The following is a 21,057-nucleotide window of genomic DNA, read 5'->3' as shown; positions in this document are numbered from 1 at the left end:
CAATGCCAGGAGCATCTGGAATCAGGTGGGTGAACTTGCAGCATGGGTTGGTACCTGGGACTTCGAGGTTGTGGCCATTTCGGAGACATGGATAGAGCAGGGACAGGAACGGTTGTTGCAGGTTCCGGGGTTTAATGTTTCAGTAAGATCAGGAAAGGTGGTAAAAGAGGGGGAGGTGTGGCATTGTTAGTCAAGGACAGTATTACGGTGGCAGAATTGACGTTTGATGAGGACTCGTCTACTGAGGTAGTATGGGCTGAGGTTAGAACCAGGAAAAGGAGAGGTCACCCTGTTGGGAGTTTTCTATAGGCCTTCGAAAAGTTCCAGAGATGTAGAGGAAAAGATTGCAAAGATGATTCTGGATAGGAGCGAAAGTAACAGGGATAATCGAAGCAAACAAATATTTTGCTGTCAAAACTCTTTCAAATTCTTGGCCACTATCTATGCTTTTTAAAATTAAAAGTAAAATAAATGTAATTAAATCTTACTTGATAGGAAGCTGGCCCTTCAATTAAGTACGAACATGTTTTTATGTGTGGTGTTTCTGCTGAGCAAGCTCGTTTAGAATTTCATTTCATGCACTGTACAACTGATACAGGGAAACAGCAGTGAAATAAAGCCGAAGACAATACCAGTTGTCCTCTTTCCCGACATAGCAATGTGTACATTTGAAGAAATGCATTCTTAGTTCACGATGATGAAAATATATTTTATTTCCAGCACAATCAATGGTAATTTGAAGATCATTTTGACAAATCCAAACTTGTGTGAATAAAAAAATACTGGAACAACTGAACATTTAAAGCTTGGCCCTTTAATCAGTAAAAGGATACGGAGATTTACAGCATAAATGAATGCTGCCTTTTTCATTTACACACACTTTTCATATACACATCTTGAATATAGTCAAAACGTACATTTCAAAAATGAAACTGAGAAATAAAAACATTGAAATTAGAATAGGATGCATGGTCTTAGAATGCTTTACAACTTAAAATGACATTCAACCATTTTTAGAATTCATTACATCCTACATTCTTTCTTTGCTCAATATACAATTTGGGGAGTAGAAATATGCATCCCTACTTCTGAAAAGTAAATTCATTTTGAAGAAAGCGGATGCGTACAATTGGCTTTATAGTACAATTAAATAGAACTGCATTATATTGAAATCAGGGAAATGAGACGTAATAAAAAATAAAAGTGTTTCTTATTTACTTAAACCAGTTGAATTCAAACCTGGACACCTGTATAGTAGCTCTGTTAAATAATTACTTTTGCCAATGAATTCAGTTTCCTGATCAAGAAAACGTTTCAAACTTATAGAAGTTTTCTTCCCTCTCCTGTAACGTACAGGGAAAAATACACTAAAAAATTGTTTCTGCATAACTGAATGAATTTCTGAGTTACAAGTAAAAGATCATGATTATATGTTTAAAGCAACATTATCAATGGCAGTACAATGCATACCCCTTGGAACTGTTAACACTACTATGTGGCCTCTTGCAAAGAAGTTTTACGCAGGGGAAAAGAAAATACTTTTTTTTAGTTTTAAAATGCACTTGGGTCAAAAGGTATGGTCATATGTAGCATTTCACTTACACATTGATTAGAATAAACAATCAATCAAGTTCAAGGACATTATCAAGAATTCTTAAAATGCATTCCCCAGATGAGATCAAGCATTGCTCTGTATATACTTCTGTCCGTGATAAATATTGCATCATTGAAAGACAGAATAGTCGCAGACCTTGTTGAATTATAATCTTCTACCTCTGGCCTAGGATAGTTCAAACAGCTTTTAATTATTGTTCAGCTCCAACAATGTCAACAATACCTCTCTAAAAAGGGTATAAATCCCAGATATAATACAATTTCCCACAGGTTAATGCAATTTACACATTCAAACATTTCTAAGTTTATTAGTACATTGAATCTTCTCTCCTCAGTGGAAATACACCGCATAGGTGTTGTTGTCTTTTAGAACATCGGTCAAGAGTTGCAACATAAGACAAAATGTTTTTAATATTAAAAAAAAAAATCTACTTTTGAGAACAAGTTTTATTGATTTACCCAATGATGAGCTGCATAAAAATCCCACTTTATTGCTAAATTTAGCAATGCATTACATTATCCAGTCATGCAAAGAAAATTCAGCTGACTTTTAAAATAAATTGAGTACAGTCAGCTTGTCCAATGCATCATGGCACTATGCTTCCCTTCGGATAACTACTGAATAGTCAGAGAAGATGAAGTTCATCAACAAGATGACTAATACTTTTTCTATATATTCCAGTCTCAGCATCCATTTCTTTCTCTTAGCTCTGTTCAGGCCAGGCCTGGATTAACAATCCAGATCATGCAAACAAAGTGCCCATGATAGCAGTTACAGAATTTGACTTCAGTTAGTAAAAACATATGGAAACAAGAAGCTGGTATCTATAAGCGACCACGGTTTTGGTTTGTGATGAAGATCTAACTGATTCCTTAGCAACCTTTAAGGCAAACAATTTACTACTTTCACGCAGACTGGCTTACGTGCAAGTACAAGTCCATACCAACATGACTGATTTAAACATGCTCTGAAATGACCTAACACACTGCTCGGCTGTCTCAAACTGATATAGCAGTCCAAGAAAGGTGTGCCAGTGACTTTAAAGCAATTAGGAATAGGTAATCCATGCCAGACTCCCGGGCTGTCCATGTTCAGAGGATGAATAAAAACATTTTTAAAAACAGTTCAAAATGTCATGCACATACAGTTGGTTTCCACACAACTGTGAATCAATTTCCAAACAAGGTACACTTGGGCGAAGACGCAGCAATGTAGTCCACATCTGTTTCATAAGTAAATCATTCCTGAATTCAGACAGTGAAGAAACATGCTTCTGACAAACTTACTTTTAACCTCACCATGTGGTGAGACTGCATACTTGAAACCGTTGAGAACATATAATTAATGAATCCATTTAAGAAAGGACAATATACAAGGGTAGCATAATGCCCTAGTGCAGCAGAGTCTTGCAACATATTGCAACAAGTTTATTTCATTCTGAACCATTTGCCAACGCAGGGGCTGCAAGGATCCAGGTTGAAGCATTGGACTAGTATGAAACAAATCTTTCTTCGTTGTATTAGATTTGAAACAAACAGCTGGAAATGAACACGATACAATATGGTAAAAGCATTATATGCAAGTAAATAGTAACATTATTAAAGCACTTAAATTTCAAAAGACAATAGATATAAACAAATTACAATGTAAACTATTATAGCTAGTGGTTAATCATACTGAAGATATAACCAGGATAACAGATCCTGCTTTGCCTAAAGGTGGATAGAATTTACATTGGAGAAGCAGCACATTCTGTGCCAAACTCCATGTCCAGAGTAATGGAATCTGTAAAAGCAATGGAAAAAAAAATCAAATAGTAAAATTAAAATTGTTTGAAAATTCCACTTAAAAGTAGTAACTGGATCAGAGTCCCACTAATCCTCCAAGTAAAAAAGTACAGGTTTGGACAGAATCCTGCTCGTCACTTACCAAGGCCACCTGCTGCTCCTTGTTCAGGTCCTTCATTATTACTTCCACAATGCATTAAAGAGTCCAGTGTACGTGGAGACATTGGGAACAGGTCACTTGTGTTGCCAGAATTTGTTCTGTGCAAATTAGACACATAAAACAAAGGTTTTCAAGTTGAGATGCCAGTATCATTAAATTAATAGCAATTGACGAGATTACTAATAACACCTTAATCAACATACATAAAATTCTCTTGTTATAAAGTTACTCAGTGACAGTGGTTAGATTATAATATAAAACGTGCCACTGAAGCACATTAAGTGGCCCAAAAAACACCCAACGCGTCTGTTCTTACTTACGGTGTCACACAAATGAATTTTCTCTTCAGGTATGCAAATGTTTCTGCAATATTAAAATAGAAAGAGTCAAAATGAGCTTACAGTATTAGAAAAGGGCAAAACAAGTAATTTGAAATTAAAGGTTATAAATATAAAAACCAACAGCTACCATTTCCTATCCTTATAAAAACTAAGTATTATTTTCCTGACTGAAAAGTCGAGTGCCCAAGGGTTAAACAATGAATAGCTGTTCTAAGTGCAGCAACTGAAGTTGGGTGGAGCAGTTTAAAAAAGGTAGTTCACTGCACCGTCATTACTGTCTGGCAAAATTGAGAGACAGAGGAGATGATGGAAATATAATCGTTAAATGGTTACATTGTGCGTGCAGAAAATTTTAAAGAGATTGTAGATCAGATAATGTTACAATTCGTTGTGAACGCAGCAATACAGTGAAGTACAGATATTGGGCCCTTCAGGGTGGCACGGTGGCTCAGTGGTTAGCACTGCTGCCTCTGAGAACCAGGGACCCAGGTTCAATTTCAACATCAGGCAGTTGTCTGTGTAGAGTTTGCACATTAGCCCCACATCTGTGTGGGTTTCCGCCAGGTGCTCCGGTTTCCCCTCAGTCCAAACATGTGCAGGTTAGGTGGATTGGCCATGCTGAGATTGTCCCATACTGTCCAGTGGATGTGTCGGCTACGTGGGTTAGCCATAGAAAATGCAGGATTACGGGGATGGGGTGTGTCTGGCAGGATGCTTTTTGGAGGATCGGTGTGGACTTGATGGGCCAAATGGTCTGCTTCCACACTTATGCATTCTATGATGTTATAAATTTCAGGAATAGTTTTGTTGAGAAAATAAACAAGCAGTCATGGTCAATAATGGTATAGGACAGTGCAGTTCTGGTTCTGGGGTGAACTTTACTGACAGGATGGCCTATAAATGCAGTAAAATTTTAAGAAAGGGTTCAGAAGTATGGCTAATGAGGATAAGCTCCATCAACTGCAAAAGGACATCAGCTCAGTTTTGGAGACAGCAAGAATTGCAGATGCTGGAGTCAGAGACAACACAGCGTGGAGCTGGAGGAACAGCAGGTCAGGAAGCATCACAAGAGCAGGAAAGTCAATGTTTCGGGTCAGCACCCTTCTTCAGGACTAGCCAGTTCCAAAGAAGGGTCCTGACCCGAAATGTCGAGTTTCCTGCTCCTCTGATGCTGCCTAACCTGCTGTGCTCCTCCAATTCCACACTGTCATCAGCTCAGTATTGCATGGTTAACGGAGAATTTTCTATGACTGGTCAACTCTAGCTTTTTAGGACTGGTTGCATTGAAACAACTGCAGCTGCTCTATTGCATGTGTAATTGCGGTTGTCATCATGATCATTACCATGAGTGCATGTTCAGCCTACAGGCAGATATGTACTTAGTGCCTGCTGCTCCTTCATCTGGAGTCGTTTTATTGGCAGTCTGGGCCAGTGGTCATTCATCATTGCTTTTCACTCTTAGGGATAAGGTGAGGACGCCAGCCCCGAAGCTACATCAGCTGGATTGGGAATTGAACTCGTACTGTTGGCATAATTCTGAACCACACACCAGCCATGTAGTCAAACAAGTGAACTTGCCCATAACTGACATGTGGGGCTTAAAATGTAATTTTGAGTTCTCTGGCGTCTCTCAGTTTACAGTTGACTAGATAATTCCCAACTTCAAAGTTTGAACTAGTTTTCAACATGTATGGTGAACAGCTTCTTCTTATCAACGTTCTGAGTTTGTAATTTGAACAAGAATACAGTAGACCAAGCATGAGAACTTAGGCAGGATTGAAAGCTTCACCTGGATCATTGGGATCAATAGCTTCTTGAGGTTCACTGCAGCAATATTTTCCAAATGCCTCTTCCTTTGGAATATCAGGGTACAAATACACTAGCGGTGACACGAGGATATTGGTAGCATCCATGATCTTGTAACTTATGATAATGTCAGCAAAAGACATATTGGTTAGTTGCTGTTTGGTGTATGGTTCCACAGACTGGATCTGGGTCTTTCCTGTTAGAAAATGTAAAAAATACGAATATATAACTCAAATTTCATCAACTAGAATTAGCAATGGAACATTTTAATATACTCAGACATGTTATTAATTCAACTTAAATTACACAAAGAATGGTAAAGCATGTCACAGTTCAGATGTGAGACTTTCAAACAAGAGTTATTTTTTGCTTTGGCAAGACTATCACAGAAACAAACATTCTGGGTATTGGAACCCATCTGGTTTTGATATCCAGTGCAAGTGTCAAGCGCATTATGACCAAAAGTAAACAGTTTTACTGTGCCCAGTGTATTTTACTGTTTACTTTAGAAAAGTATTTTTGGGGACACCAGTTTAAGCATTCTTATATTTGATATCAAATCAGCCAACAGAAAAATAATTATAATTCAGTGCCAATTTGTAGGTGTTTGTTTCCATACGCCCACTTGGAAGTGGATCGAAATTAATCAAGCCCCTTTCAGATCCTTAAAAATAATTGTTCAGTCTAATCAAATTGAACACAAACCAAAGTTCTGAATGTGAAACAATAGTGCACCATCAAAATTATAGTAACTCCATCTTAAAAGTTGTTGAGATGTTAGTATGTTTGATCAGATTTGTAGGTACACTAAGAATGTAACATTAAATTTGTCAAGAGATCAAATGTTAAGGAAAAGCACACAGTTAATGGCAGGACTCTGAACAGCACTGATAAACAGAAGGATCTTGGGGTTCAGGTCCATAGCTCCCTGAAAGTGAAGAGGGCGCATGGCATGCTTAACTTTATTGGTTGGGGAACTGAGTACAAGAGTCAGGATGTCATGATGCAGCTTCATAAGACTTTGGTTAGGCCTCACTTAGAGTATGGTGTTCAAGTCTGGTCGCCACATTATAGGAAGAATGTGGAAACTTTGGAGAGGGTGCAGAAGAGGTTTAGCAGGATGCTGCATGAATTAGAGGGTATGAGCTATAAGGAGAGACTAGAAAAACTCTGGTTGTTTTTTTCTTGAGTGGTGCAGGCTGAGGAGAGACTTGATAGAAGTCTATCAAATTATTAGATAGGGTTGACAGTCAGAATCTTTTCCCCAGAGTTGAAATGTCTAATACTAGGGGACATGCATTTAGGGTGAGAGGGGTAAAAGTTCAAAGGAGACATGAGGAGCAAGTTTTTTTTTTTAAAAACACAGAGTGGCTTGAGTCTGGAACGCACTGCCAGGGGTGGTGGTGGAGGCAGATATGATAAGGGCATTTAAAGGGACTTTTAGATAAGCACATTAATATGCAAGGAATGGAGAGACATGGACCAAGGGCAGACAGAAGGGATTAGTTCCATTTGGCGTCATGTCCAGCACAACATTGTGGGACGTAGAGCATAGAACTGTACAATGCAGGAACAGGTCCTATGTTCTAAATAGAAACGTTATACTTATTTTAAACTTCAAGGTAATCATTTGAAAAAAATATTTTGAAGTGTTTGATCAGATTACTGCATTTATATTTGTAAACACAATGAAGACCCACACAGTTAGTCTTTCTACATTCAAGTAAAGTGGCTGCTTTCATGCATCTAAACTAACCATACAGTGTGTATCATTGTAAGCAGTTTTGCATAATTAATTCCAAAGTGCTACAGAAGATAAAGGCACTTTTATCATACGAGGGACAAAATTTACAATTTTACAAGCTTCTGCCGGGTGCACTCTGAGTGGGATGAGTGGCATATGAAATATGACAAGTGCCCAGCCCACCATCTTTCCACCCGTCCTGAAGATCAAACACAATTCAGCAAGTGGGTGGTTGGGAAAAATCAGCAGTCAACCCACCATATGAAAAGAGAGAAAGGTCAAACGAGCTTATTAAATCTCAACTAACTGCAATATTACCCTGCTATTTCCACCATGTCTCCTCCTTTCTCTATTCCAAAGGAATCGCTCCCTCTGAAGTACCTTGCTTTACTGTGCACTCACAGGAGGCATAACACTTGCCCTTTTACTTCCTCCCTCCTCACTGTACAAGCACCGGACAATCCTTCCAGATAAAGCAGTCATTTACTTATACTCTTTAAATCTAGTCTACTGTTTTCGCTGCTTGCAAAATCTCTACACTAAGGAAATCAAACACAGACTGAAGACCACTTTGCAGAACACCTTCAGTCTGCAAGGATGATCTCAACCTTCCAGTTGCTTACCATTTCAATATACCATGTTGCTTTCATGCTCACATTTCTGTTCTCAGCCCACTTTATTCTTTCAGTGAAGCCCGAGGCAAGCCGGAGACACAGCATTTCATTGTTTGATCAAGCACTTTACCACCTTCTGGACCCAATGCAAACTCCATCATTTTGATGCCTTCTGCACCCTGAACCCCCGTGTCCTGTTTTCATGGTTGTGCTATCAGCTATTAACGCCTAATAACGCATGCTGGATCTCTCTGTTGCCTCTCAACAACTAACACTCTGACTATTGTCCTGAGACATCTTGATCTCTATAATCTCCCTCACCCACAAACCTTTCCCTGACCTTCTGTTCCATTCCACTTGTTCGTTCCCATTGTTTTCAGACAAACACTTTTCCACCTCTCTCCAACTCTGATGAGTTGAAATGCACCTTTGCTTCTCTCCCAGCAGATGCTGGCAGAACTGATAGACTTCTTCAGGGCTTTGTTTTTTTGAATAGCAGTAGATTCTGACTCACTTATCAAGAACATTCAATGTTATGATAACCTTACTCGAGTAAACATCCATGTAGAATTGGATGAAATCAGTGATGCAACAAACATCATAATCACATTCACTTTCTTTTCCTGATGACAAAAAGGCGTGAAACTCAATGTCACATTGTAAACATGAATGCAGAATATAAAACTATAGTCAGTGGATTTGACATGTATATGTAAAGCCTGGGAATAAGTGCTTTTGAATGGATACATTTTATAGAAATATTCCACACTAAGCTATGTGAACATACAGCCAGTGGGAGATTCCACACATGCCAATCAGTGCGTAGAAGCACTGGCATCCACTTTGCAAAGCCAATGCTGCACATGGACCTTGGCGGTCTGTGTAGCAGAGAGAAAAAAAAAATACAGACAGCACTGTTCTACACTACATTAGTTTTTTATCCTCACTGATCCTTACTTAATTTTCAGATTAAAACGGTTTTTGCCATTTCTGAAGCTGAAGGGAGATGTACTGGAACTTAGCTCCTTGCAATGAAACATCATTCTTAGCAACCTGTCTTTGAAGCAAATACATTCCTTCCATTTTTTAAATCCTCACTGTATTGGAAGAATTCAAAATTCATTAGCTGAAATAGATCATGCATTATATCCTTACAATTAAATGGTACTAAATATGCCATGGCAAGCCACAATTTTGAAAAACATAACTTCTCTGCTTATGGGCATCACTGGCAACACCATTATTTATCGCCCATCCCTAGATACTTGTGAACAAATGGTGCCAGGTGTTCTTGAATAGAATATTCAATTCAACTAAACCGCTTGATTGTGCAATGGATGGTGTACTCTACTTTTTAGGAATACTTTTTTTTTTGCCATTTGAATTTCAAAACAGAATATTGGCCAGTTGAAAGGATTTTTTTTGTTTGTTTTTTTAAAAAAAAAAAGACAGGTGAGAATGTCATCTGGAACAGTGAAACCACTCCCCCCAACCATGTGGATCAATTCAATGAAAGCACATGACTGCAGTCACGTGCCTGGCACAACTCTGCAGTGTTAATGGATGAATTGCTTATGTTGCAAAGTTTACATCAGAGAAAAAACCCATTCAGTTTTAACCAGAAAAGATGGATCAAAGTCTCAATTCAGACAAATCAAAGGTTCAGTTCAGAAGGGAGACAGTTATCTTTTAATTCAGAGGAACCAGTTACCATGGCCGAAGTGTTTTAGTTTTGCGGAGCTTCTAAGCCAGGACAGTTTGGATAGAAAGCTTCAGGTTGATAGAACTGAAAAGGTTCAGGCCATCAGAGTCAGAAAAGAACTGTAAAATTGTCTTAGTTTCTTGTCCTTGGACTGCTGAGAATAGTCATTCAACACATATTTAAAAGAGATAGGAGTGAAACTTCTCTGAAACTGAGTGCATGTAAACCGATAGCGTACGGAAAAAAGGTTCAAACTTTGTTTCACAGTTTGCGCCAAGGCCTTTCTAATGACCACATACAGTTTTGTTTTTTTTTGTAAGAACAACCGGAGCCTCATATGACTGTTTCAGTGACTAAATACCAAGGGGAACCAACTGTAAAAATTAAGCATATGGTTTGTTAAGTCAGGTCTCCTTCTGGGTTTTGACGTGTTTGGTATTAGCATCAGTTGGGATCATAACTCCAGAGTACGGTTAAGAGTTGCCACATTCTGAGATTGGAATCACATATAGGCAGCATTAGGCAAAACAAAGTTTATTTCTGTCTGGGCTAACAGTGAACCAATCAAGCTTTTACAACAATGTGACAACTGCTCGTTGGGCTCTTTTATTCATTCTATGTTATATTACAAAGTTAAAATAATCAAACCGTCATTGTTGAACTCATGTTTTCTGGATGACTAGTCCAATAACAGAACCACATCATAGGCAAGAGGGGTGCAAGTTATTCTTTCCAAGTTGGTTTGAATAGCCTCTTGCTGTGCAGTGTGAGCCTATGTTAGGCCATAGGTCAGCCATCATCTCAGAGGATAATAGGGCTGCTCCTTCATTGGAGACAGAAAACTCTGATGGAAAGTTTTATCCTGAGGTATGGTGACCGTCAGGTTGGACGTGAGGCTGAGAAGGTGGAACCTTCACGGCGACCTCAGCTGATGTGGGAATTGAACCCATTTTGTGGCATCATTCTGTATTGCAAAGCAGCCCTCCAGCCAACTGAGCTGACCGATCTACAACTGTATTGACTGTTGAAGCTTTACAGGAAGCTGTTGTGAAATCGGAAATGTTTGCCATACATTAGACCTTTACAAAAATAAATTAATCATTCAAATGATATTGCTAAATAAGGTTTGATTTCTCCTTTTGACATTATTTCACATCATGATATTTAACTTAAAAACAGTTACACACCATTGATATCCTTTTCCACCCACGTAAACGTGATTCCTCCTTCTTTGTTGCTCTCACTGAATCGAAGGAGGAATGTGCCTGGGGGTTTTACATTCAGTAAAGCTCTCTCTCTTTCTTTGCTTATGAAGCCCATGATATACCTATTACAAAACAAATCAGATCATGATTATGAAAATTACAAGCTTTATTAAAAATACAAAGTTTGTGCACCATAGCAAGCTTCTAAGATCTACATCAAAATTTAACACAACAGATTGCATTAATTCGTAGGATTTAACTTCTCAAACTTTAAAACATGGATTTGCAGAGGAAAATATAATGCTCTCCTCCTATAGACGAGCACATCTTTACTGAATTAGGCAACGAGAAACTGAGGCTTACTGAGGTTTTGCAATAAGAATGTGAAGGATTATAGATAAATAGAAGCATTATAGTATATTCTTACCCATCGTTCCACAGAGAAAGAATAAATTTCTTCACTAAGTCTATGATATTGTCCAGCCATACCCAGAATGAAAATGCTTTGCCAGGCATATTCTCCTAAATGAAAAAAATTGAGGTAAATTTAAGAGTATTAAAAAGTTGGCTCGTTATTTAAATTTTCACTGTGACTCAACTAAAAAAAAAGCTATCCCAAGCTTGCTCAGTGCAACAAACCCTCTAAACAGTTAGTATAAGATACAATGAAGGTATGTCAAATCCCCAGGATGTTTAATTAGAATTTTTGTATTAAATGAGTTTTATTTTAAAACCATGAACATTAAAATGTTATAATAAAGATTCTGCCCAATTATTTAACAGAACAAGTTAAATTTTAAAAAAAAAAGTATTTTTAAAGCAGAATTTTGTAACCAAAAGATGAATGACAGGAAAATAAACTTAAAACTAAAAGCAAATTTTTTGATGTTATTACAGAATTTAACAAAGATATGTGTTCACTCACTTTACAGAATTTTGCCCAAGTGATCTGGCACCCAGAATAGTTGACACCAGGACCTAAAACAAAACAAACAAAACCATTACTAAAAGAACTTTAAGGTATAAAACAAAAATAAATTTAAAAACTCAAGTACAAATTAAGTACTTCAGGCACTCCAGTAGTACATGCTGTCAACCTTTTTTTGCTTCAGTACCCCTCATTTATTGATCATAGATTTGTATACAAATCAATCATAAAATGCACTCAAGGGGGGGGGGAAAAAAGCAATTAGTTACCAATAGATAGAGTTTTTCCATTATTTGTTTCTAAATCAACATCTGTTATCAAAGATAAATGCATGATTTTGACACTTTTGAATATGTTACTTTCTAAATTACTGTACTTTGTGTTCGATGAGAAGAACGAACTAATTTATTTTCAGCATCATTTGTTAAAAAGGTAACAGGGGCTTGGACACTGGGACAATTCTTTGTATTCCTTTCAGCAGTACCACAGGATCATCAACAAGGAAACAGCGACTTGATTTTTAAAAAAAAAATCACTTTTATATCTATTTTAATAGAAATTTAAATTTACAAATTTAATAATTGTAAGGACTGAGCTCAAATATAATAGTGATCTCAATACTATGAATTGCAAGTAGATTTGGTATGTTTAACAGAAGGTAAACTGCGCAGTATGTAAAATATATACTATAATTAATTTCTCAATCGGAATAGACACAACAATCTCTGTACCATTTTTAGCAGAGGTTAAACAATTTTTAAGATTGCAAAGAACATTTTTTGAGCAATTTAGTGCTTATACATGTTATCTCCTGGTGTAAGTTCAATGACTATTTGATATTTCCATAACTCACCAAGCAACTTCTCAGCCAGTGTCCCTAGCTGCTCCATATTCAGGCCTCTTTTTGTAGTGGAAGAAAACTGCCAACTCAGAATCTCTGCTACCTGATCCCATGTCGCAACTGGTGGTTTTGTGAAAAAGTTCACATTCTATTTGAAAACAGGATGCAGTCAATATCTTAATGTCTGTGACTGTGGCTGTGCGGTATTGGTATTCACTTGAAATGTTTTAGATTTGCAAGTACTTTTACCAATAGCATCAAAGCTGTTACATCCTGTAAATTTATCACCTTCAAACTCAGTTACGTACACAATAGCTTAATTATCCTTGGATGCACCAAAATTTGACGAAATAAAAATACTTGCTCATCTCTACACAAATTAAAACAATTTAAACTCAACAGGTCTGCGCTCTTGCCAAAAGACAACTGTAATGCACATTTCCTGCATTGCTTTAACCAATGTTCATGGCATTCTATTCACCATCCCACCTCCAAAAAAGGAGCAAAATTCCTCAAACAATAAAATAAATTTTTAACAAGTACTGTTTAAGATGTAAATAAAAGGAATCAAAACAAATATATCCATCTTTTCTGGAGTATGTATCAGAAAGAATAATTTTAAAGCTATGACAAAAGGTGAACAGAGACAAAACACTGAAAATTTAATTCATGACAAATTTTCAAAGATGACCAAGTTTTTATTTCATCTTTGCAATGTCCCTGTACTATGAATGAACATTTAAAAAACTGGTTGCAGTCATATTTTCTGAACATTTTAAACTTTTAAAAGAAACTGCATCCAAAGCATGTTGAGTCTGAACAGGTTATTAAGTTGATAGTGTGCTTCAACATAGACTTTAAATATTAAACTCTGATAATCATCAACGCAAGATCTCTTCTGAAACCTAAAAGGCAGATCTAAACTGGCAGCCTTTTTTTATTTTTATTTTCATTAACTTCAACCAAAATTATGTGCACAAGCTCCTAGAGCGGGAATGAAAGCAAGACTTTTTGACTCAGAAGTAAGCCTGCCACCAGTGTCAACGCTGACCCCAAATGAATGAAACTACATCCAAGTTGTTCTAACAAATTATGCTCAATATTAGCAAAGGTGTGTATAAAGGTAGGTGCCTCCTTATACAGGGCACACAATTTGGTGATTTACATTATTCTAGTCAATATCTTACGCACACATTTCACTCAATGCTCTCTTCCAAGCTAAACCCGGAATTTTAGTTTCCCCAACAGCTGAGTTTCATACCTTTGGGTTATTGGTTAGCATATTATACCAAAGGATTGAGGCCCAAGCATTTGGCATCTGGCAGATGTTGGAGATTACCACAACTGGCAGTGAAGAGGTCTGTTAAAGAATTTACACAGTTGGTTAATAGCACATGTAAACATTAGTTCCAAACTCTGCAGATTTTAAAGAAAAATATTTCATTTTGGTTTCATCACAAGAGTACATTGGAATGTTACGTTCTCAAAAACACTTGCAAAACAAGACTAGGCATCCTGTGATCTGTCCTTCCCAATTTCCTCCTACACTACCGAGAATGATGGAAACAATGGTCAGGCAAGTAAAAGCTACCATTTTGAACAGTTAGGACTAAGTAAGTTGAGTGTTCAGCCTGCTTAACCTACCAATATCTAATTGCATAGTAGAGTGCTCTTTGTTTTTACAAAGTTAAGGTAGCAAATGCTGATAGTACAAAAGATTGGAAATACTGCATGTAAAATTATGTTATAAAAGTCCTCAAAGTATAAACATTCCACACAGAATTTAGACAACTAGCAAACAAAAATACTTACTTTATAACATGTGTGAACTCATTAATGGATATGCAAACATTAGGAAATTTGGAATTTATTAACAGAAGTAACTAATACAAAAGCTGCAATTATATTTCATCTACCTCCAAATCAATTTTAAGTCCTTGATGATAAACTTCTGTCTCAAAGGTTATTAGATGCAGCTCTTCAGTCACAATGAGGGAAGCCTGAAGGAAAAAAATGGAAACAAATTACCAAAAAGAAAATACAAGGGGTAACATTAATTTACTGTCCAAAAATCAAACAGTGTTTTACGACTTGGACAGCTTTTTTTTCCGCTGTGCAAAACAATGTTGTTTTTGGAACCAGTAAGATCATTTCTGAGGCTGAACGGCACCAAGAGTCTTTGAGTTAAGGAAAGGCTGCCTGATGACAGCCCTGGGATTGGTCAAGCGACGGTTTCCTCCAAATTTATAAGCGCAGGTAGCCAGTGACATTCAGAGGTTACAAACTGAACATACCTTTCTCTCCATGCTCATTCCACGCATGGATGAGAAGTCAGGAATATTAGGACAGCTTTAAATATAAATCTAACAATACCAGACCTAGGTCCACAGAAAACTATCACAGTGAAAAAAAAAATCACTTTAGAGGTAGCAGTGAGTTATCTTTACTCAAATCAAAACAAATGGAGAGGCACTTTAACCACTCATGATGTCATGTCAAAATGCCTGTGTTTATCATGAACAAGTGTTTGCATGTTTGGGATTTTAAAAGGGGTATAGTATTGCATGCAATTCATACATTTCTTTTCTTGATTATTAAAGTTGTGCGTTACAATAAATAGATTTATTTTCTGTTACTGAAGAAACCGGATATAAATTGCTTTTTTCTTCAATAGCAGGCAGTCAGGCAAATTGGTAAGCTTTGGTAGCCTAATTGGAGGTTCTAAATGTTTGTGATGGCTTGTGAAACAGTGGGGTACAATTATAGATGCACCTTTCACAGCTGAGTCATGACAGTGTTTTCATTCATTAATAGGGCTTCGCAGGCTGGACCAACAATTATTGCTCATCCTTAATTGCTTGAGAATGAAATGGTGAGTTGCTTTCTTGAACTGCTGTGGTTCATTTGCTGTTAGGGAGGAAGACCTCCTGTCACCATACTTTTCCTTTCTAACTGCACCCCATCAGAGAAACTGTGAAATGAAAATTGTTTGCTTTTTGCAAAGTCCATAAACTTAGGGACAGATGCAAATCTTAGCAAGAGAACCCAAGATACCGAGGTTTATAAGCCACAAATTGTAAGAAGGAAATACTAACACTGCAATACAAACGTTAACTGTATTGAACAGAACTACATAATGCGGAGTGCAAACATTTAGTTGCAAGCAATTTTACATTTTAAATTTGTACTCACATCACTACTAGCTCTGCCTCCATTTCCACATCTTTGTTCTCGGAGGGTCTGGAGGGAGAAAGATCATATTAATAAATAAATATAACCATTGCCTGGAGTGTCTGATCAGAAACAAAAAAAGTTTTCAGACATTAAGGGTTCTATTCCAAGTGATACACCTCACCATATCAAATACATTTAATTGTGCCAAATTAAAGACATCGTGCTAACAAAGTGACTTCAAGAATCCTTAAGTTCATCATGAAATACAAGTGTGCTTCACTGGAATTGCTAGGACTTTGTTCACATAACGTCAGCAATTCACTACCCCTTGTAACTTGATGTTCCTTTAATTTCACTATTGTTGAATCAGCTATGGGTGTTCTTTGTTTCAAAATGTAATGCATGTGGCAAACATTTATGCTAAAAAATGGAATATACAAACTTTTACATCAGTGGAAAACTGCTAGGGCACATCAATAATAGCACTCAAATTAGAAGTCACATGACATCAGGTTATAATCCAGCAGGTTTATTTGAAATCACAAAGTTTTGGAGCGCTGCTCCTTAATCAGGTGAAGTCCTGCGATTTCAAATAAGCCTGTTGCACTATAACCTGGTGTCGTGTGACTTCTGACTTTGTCCACCCCAGTCCAACACTGGCACCTCCACATCATGGCTCTCAAATTAGTTGAGTGTAAAAGATATGCACAATGTACACAGTGCAGAAATTAATCTGAATGATAGGGGATCTTGTTGGGGAAGATCTACCATATTAAGTGCCAGTTGGGCACTTCTCTGGTCTGCAGCTCGCTTTACCCGGGATTTATGACCTCTAGTATTGGAATTCCCATCCCTTAAGAGAGCAGGCAGCTCTTCGTAATCATTGCATGCTGCAAGTCAGCAGTGATGGCTGCTGCCAGTGATAATACTGCTTCAAGTCCTAGAATCACTAAAGGGATTCAAGCTGACAGGTAAGGGCAGAATAGGGGTGATGAAGAGAGGCGTGCCAATTGAACTTGGGAGGATATAGAAAGTAGGGTGGCAGAGGGGTGCACAGGGGCGATCTTTCCCCTCCGAGGTCTATAATTAGTGACCAGGCAGGAGGGCTACCCATAATCAGGTTGAGGCCAGAAGATGGTGTAGTCCCTCCCAGCATCTCTTTTGATCTGAATGAAGACAGCCCCCACCCCACTGCCAACAAACACTAATTAAATTCTGCCCTCAGACACTTTGCTAGCAATACAAATTAGGTTTTTAAATATCTACTGAGCAGACGTCACAGAGCATATTATAGTATTATCTGCAAAGCAAACATCTGAATGTGTATTGTATGACCAACTTATGATCTTTGCGTAAGAGTAGTTTCCCAACAATACTCACCAAATGTTTAAATTCTGCTGACAGGCTTCCATTATTTGATTCTTCCATATTCATGACTTTTGTATTGGTTCCCAATATGTTGAATTTCCGTGACCTAAGATACGATAAAGCTATAAAATGACATTCAAACAGGTACTCGGAAAGAGAGAGAGAGAAAAGTGAGAGAGAAAAAGAAAGAAAGAAAGGAGAGAGCGAGAGCGTTCTAATACAAATTCTTTACACTCAACTGTCTTAATCATCAGTGAAACCAAGAGTCCCGTATACATGCCGTGAAGCATTGAAAACTAGCTATGGTTGCACTACAATCAAAAGGATAGAGAGACAATATAGTAGCCGAGCTAAACGTTGTACTTATTCTGCCTGTACAGTAATTCTGCAATGCAGAAGTTAGAAAATATTACTCAGACTTTTACACACAAAAAAAGGAATGTAAATACAAGTATTCCCTTTAAACATGTAAAACTCATTCAATGCTAAAACCTAACTGCCATTTTAAATGCGATGCATCTGTCATGAACCATTCTAGCAACACAAGTGCAATCCTTAGAGATATTGCGTTATTGAGCCAGAAGAGATGGTAAATGTCATTACATGAATACCTAACATACTGCAAGAATTTTATTCTTTTAAATTGAAGTATTAAACACTAAAATTACTGTTTTTGTTCTAGACCAATGTATTATGAAATCAGCGAGTGATGCCTCAGAAGAGAGTTAATAGTTTCTATAGCCTCAAGTGCATTTAGGTTGCACAGACTGAAGCAGCAGCCAAACAAATTATGGGTCCAAATTATGACTGAAAGACAAAGCACATTTTATTATTTGACTCCAATCTGAGATCCAAAGAACCTTCTGAAGTAATAGAGCAGTTCAGGACAATTAGAGATGGGCAATAAATACAACTCTGCCATGATCATTCACATGTTGGAGAAAAAGAGTGGATAAACGAACAGTATAAAAATTGGACAAAGCACCACCTTTGCTCAGGTGCACTTTTGTCCAGGATACCTATACGCACTTTGACCGGACTGGAGTGATTGTTCTTCGTTCAATAGCCTCTTACCAGGTATAACACTGCTCATTATTCACTTTAGCTTGGCTACATACTGCAGAAGAACCCAACTACCTTATTCACGTACAGATATTCTACCCAATAGTCTTACAAATATTGAACCGTTTCAAATATTTGTACTAGTTGTTTCCCCAATTACATTTGGCTTGCAATTTTAGTTTGACTAACGGTATCTATTACTATGGTATTGCCTATCCACTTGGAGACATAACATCATGCTGGGCAATCCATGGAAACTTCCACTGTCAAGTATTTCAACAGAATGGCACTGCTAGTCCCATTGCACTTTACTCTTGATCATACCACAAGAAGTTGAAATTGGACTACGGAAATCGTACAGTGAATACAAACAAAAAGGCCCAAAATAATATTTAACTTACAATCAAGCAAGGATAAAGAGGAAAAAAAGGCTCACCCTCTCAGCGCAGAACCATCTCCAGAATCCCTGGAAAAAAATTGAAAAAAAAACTAAGTCTATCTTCTGCTGAGTTCATGGTAGCGTGAACTCACAGGTAAGATACAAAGTAATTCAGGTTAATATTTTGGAAACCTAAATTACTGCTTGTTTGCAGTTCTGTTACATGTTCTACACCTGTTGATTGTGTTTTTTTAAACTGGAGACATTGAAGCAAATAGGAAATACCTACCACAATAGCACTACTGCTTTAAGTTGGAAATAGCTCAAGAATCTGCTGGTAATACATTGAAAAGAAAAACTAAATCACAGCTTCCAAAACAGTTGTGTGCAATATTTGCAAATGGTATCAGCAGAATAAATGTATCAAGTGACTGGGTCATGCATCAGACTGTGAAGCTCACCTGGATTTGATGTGTTTTGTGTCCACAGTTTCTGCTTGAAGTATAACCGTGCAGCACAGGAACTGTACTATTGCATAACATTTTTGAGCAGCACAAAATGCTCATTAAAAAGGAGAGTGAATATGTTTTGACGGAACTCAAGCTTCAAAATTCAGTTGGAATGCTGAGTTGAGATATAGGAAAAGTAGGCCATTCAGCCCTTTCAGCATGCTCTACCATTCAATTAGATCATGGTTAATTCTGTATTTTGACTCTTTACCCAACTTGCTCCAAATCCTGACATATCCATCTTGAAAAGATCACTGGACTCAGTACCCAGAGCCTTATGGAGGAATGTTTCAGATTTCTACCATCATCATTTGTGTGAAAAATTGAGACTGAATGTCATTCCAAATTGGTTAAGCTCGTATTTTCAAATCATTTCCCTCTTGTTTTGGATTCTGAAGAAAATGGTTACCCTGCATCTACCCTATCAAAACCCTTCAACATTTTAATCATACCAATTAGATCACCCCTCAACAATTTAAACAGGGCTATACAAGCCAGGTTATCCTGATAAGTTAATCCTTTAAATCTTTTCACCTGTACTGTACTCTCATCCAAGATTAATGCATCCTTCCTTAGTGCAATAATCCAGATGGGCTCCAACCAAGGCACCAGGAAATATAGCTTACTCACCATTGTATTCCAACTCTCTTGAGACAAAAGCAAAAATTTTACTTGCCTTGTTAGAGCCAATACCTTACAAATGTCCCAGGAGACAAATGAACTATCTAGTTTACTTTGCTTGAACAATATCATCTCTTCCAATTTAAAGGTGACAATAGTCATTTGATGTGGTCCTTGTGGAGGGGATACAATCCCCAGTCTCAGCACATCCTATATTAATAAGCTGACCTCTCTTTATTGGGAAAGACCAACTCCTTCACATGTAGGGGCAAAACAGACTGTATTATTTGTCCTAATAAGTTCAATGTCCCAAGGCATCCTGATGGAGAGATGGTGTAGAGAAGTTTTATGATGATGTTACCGGGACAGGCTGGATAGGTTAGGACTTTTGTTGACTGGAGAGGTAGTGGTCGAGGGGTGGCCTTATAGAGGTTTATAAGATCATAGGGGCAAAATTAAAGGTGAATAACAAAGGGAATTCCATAGGGCAGGGGAATTCAAAACCAGAGGACATGGACATATTTTTAATGTGAAAGGAGAAAGATTTAAAAACAGACCTGAGGGGCAATTTTTTCACATGGTGGGTGGCTCAGATGTGAAATGAGCTGCCAGAGGAAGAGGTAGATGCAGACATGGTTACAACATTTGAAAAAGACATTTGGACAAGTACATTAATAGAGAAAGGATCAGAGAGATGTGTCCTAACGGCAGGCAAACGGGACTAGTTTAGGTTGGAAAAATTGGTCGGCATGGATGAGTTGGACTGAAGGGTCTATTTCTATGCTGTATGACTCGATGACTGTATGTATAAAACAGGACCAACGCATCAGGTTCACTGTTATACCTGCCACTATATGACAGACTTGGGGCACCACTTAATGCACAATTGCTTTTATCAATACAATTAATAATATCCAATACTAACACAAAAAGTCTATTAAAAACCAGTGCATTAAACAAATACAACCACTGACACAAGTTATGAGTATCGGGAAGGATTCAAGATGTATGGTGGAGGTGGTTAATTGTTGGAGGAGGCAATAATATGCTGGCAAAAATACTAACACACAAATACACTTAGTAGTGTATTAGTTCCTTTTCACTCACTTATCAATGGCAACCTTGATTTTAAGCTGGTAATTCAACTCTGGAAATTTAACGAGCAACCTGTGAACAGAAAGTAGGTGCTAGATTTAATAAG

At 37.5% G+C, this 21,057-nt stretch overlaps 1 protein-coding gene across 1 annotated transcript; it reads right to left on the bottom strand.

The window, feature by feature from the left end:
- Positions 1-798: 798 nt before the first annotated feature.
- On the bottom strand, positions 799-21,034 carry LOC109928447 (signal transducer and activator of transcription 3 (acute-phase response factor); the record flags this gene model as incomplete). Its single annotated transcript, XM_048621435.1, has 14 exons — positions 799-3,400; positions 3,545-3,660; positions 3,883-3,925; positions 5,693-5,905; positions 10,957-11,096; positions 11,402-11,496; positions 11,900-11,952; positions 12,756-12,891; positions 14,005-14,103; positions 14,660-14,743; positions 15,936-15,983; positions 17,298-17,391; positions 18,784-18,813; positions 20,964-21,034. Coding segments are annotated over 14 exons (1,278 nt in total), but the record flags the coding sequence as incomplete, so codon positions are not given.
- Positions 21,035-21,057: the final 23 nt, after the last annotated feature.

The sequence above is a fragment of the Rhincodon typus genome, unplaced genomic scaffold (assembly GCF_021869965.1).
Source record: "Rhincodon typus isolate 14 unplaced genomic scaffold, sRhiTyp1.1 hic_rhity00000661, whole genome shotgun sequence".
Lineage (NCBI taxonomy): Eukaryota > Metazoa > Chordata > Chondrichthyes > Orectolobiformes > Rhincodontidae > Rhincodon > Rhincodon typus.
The sequence above is the reverse complement of the archived record's forward strand: the minus strand, read 5'-3'. Positions and strand labels throughout refer to the sequence as shown.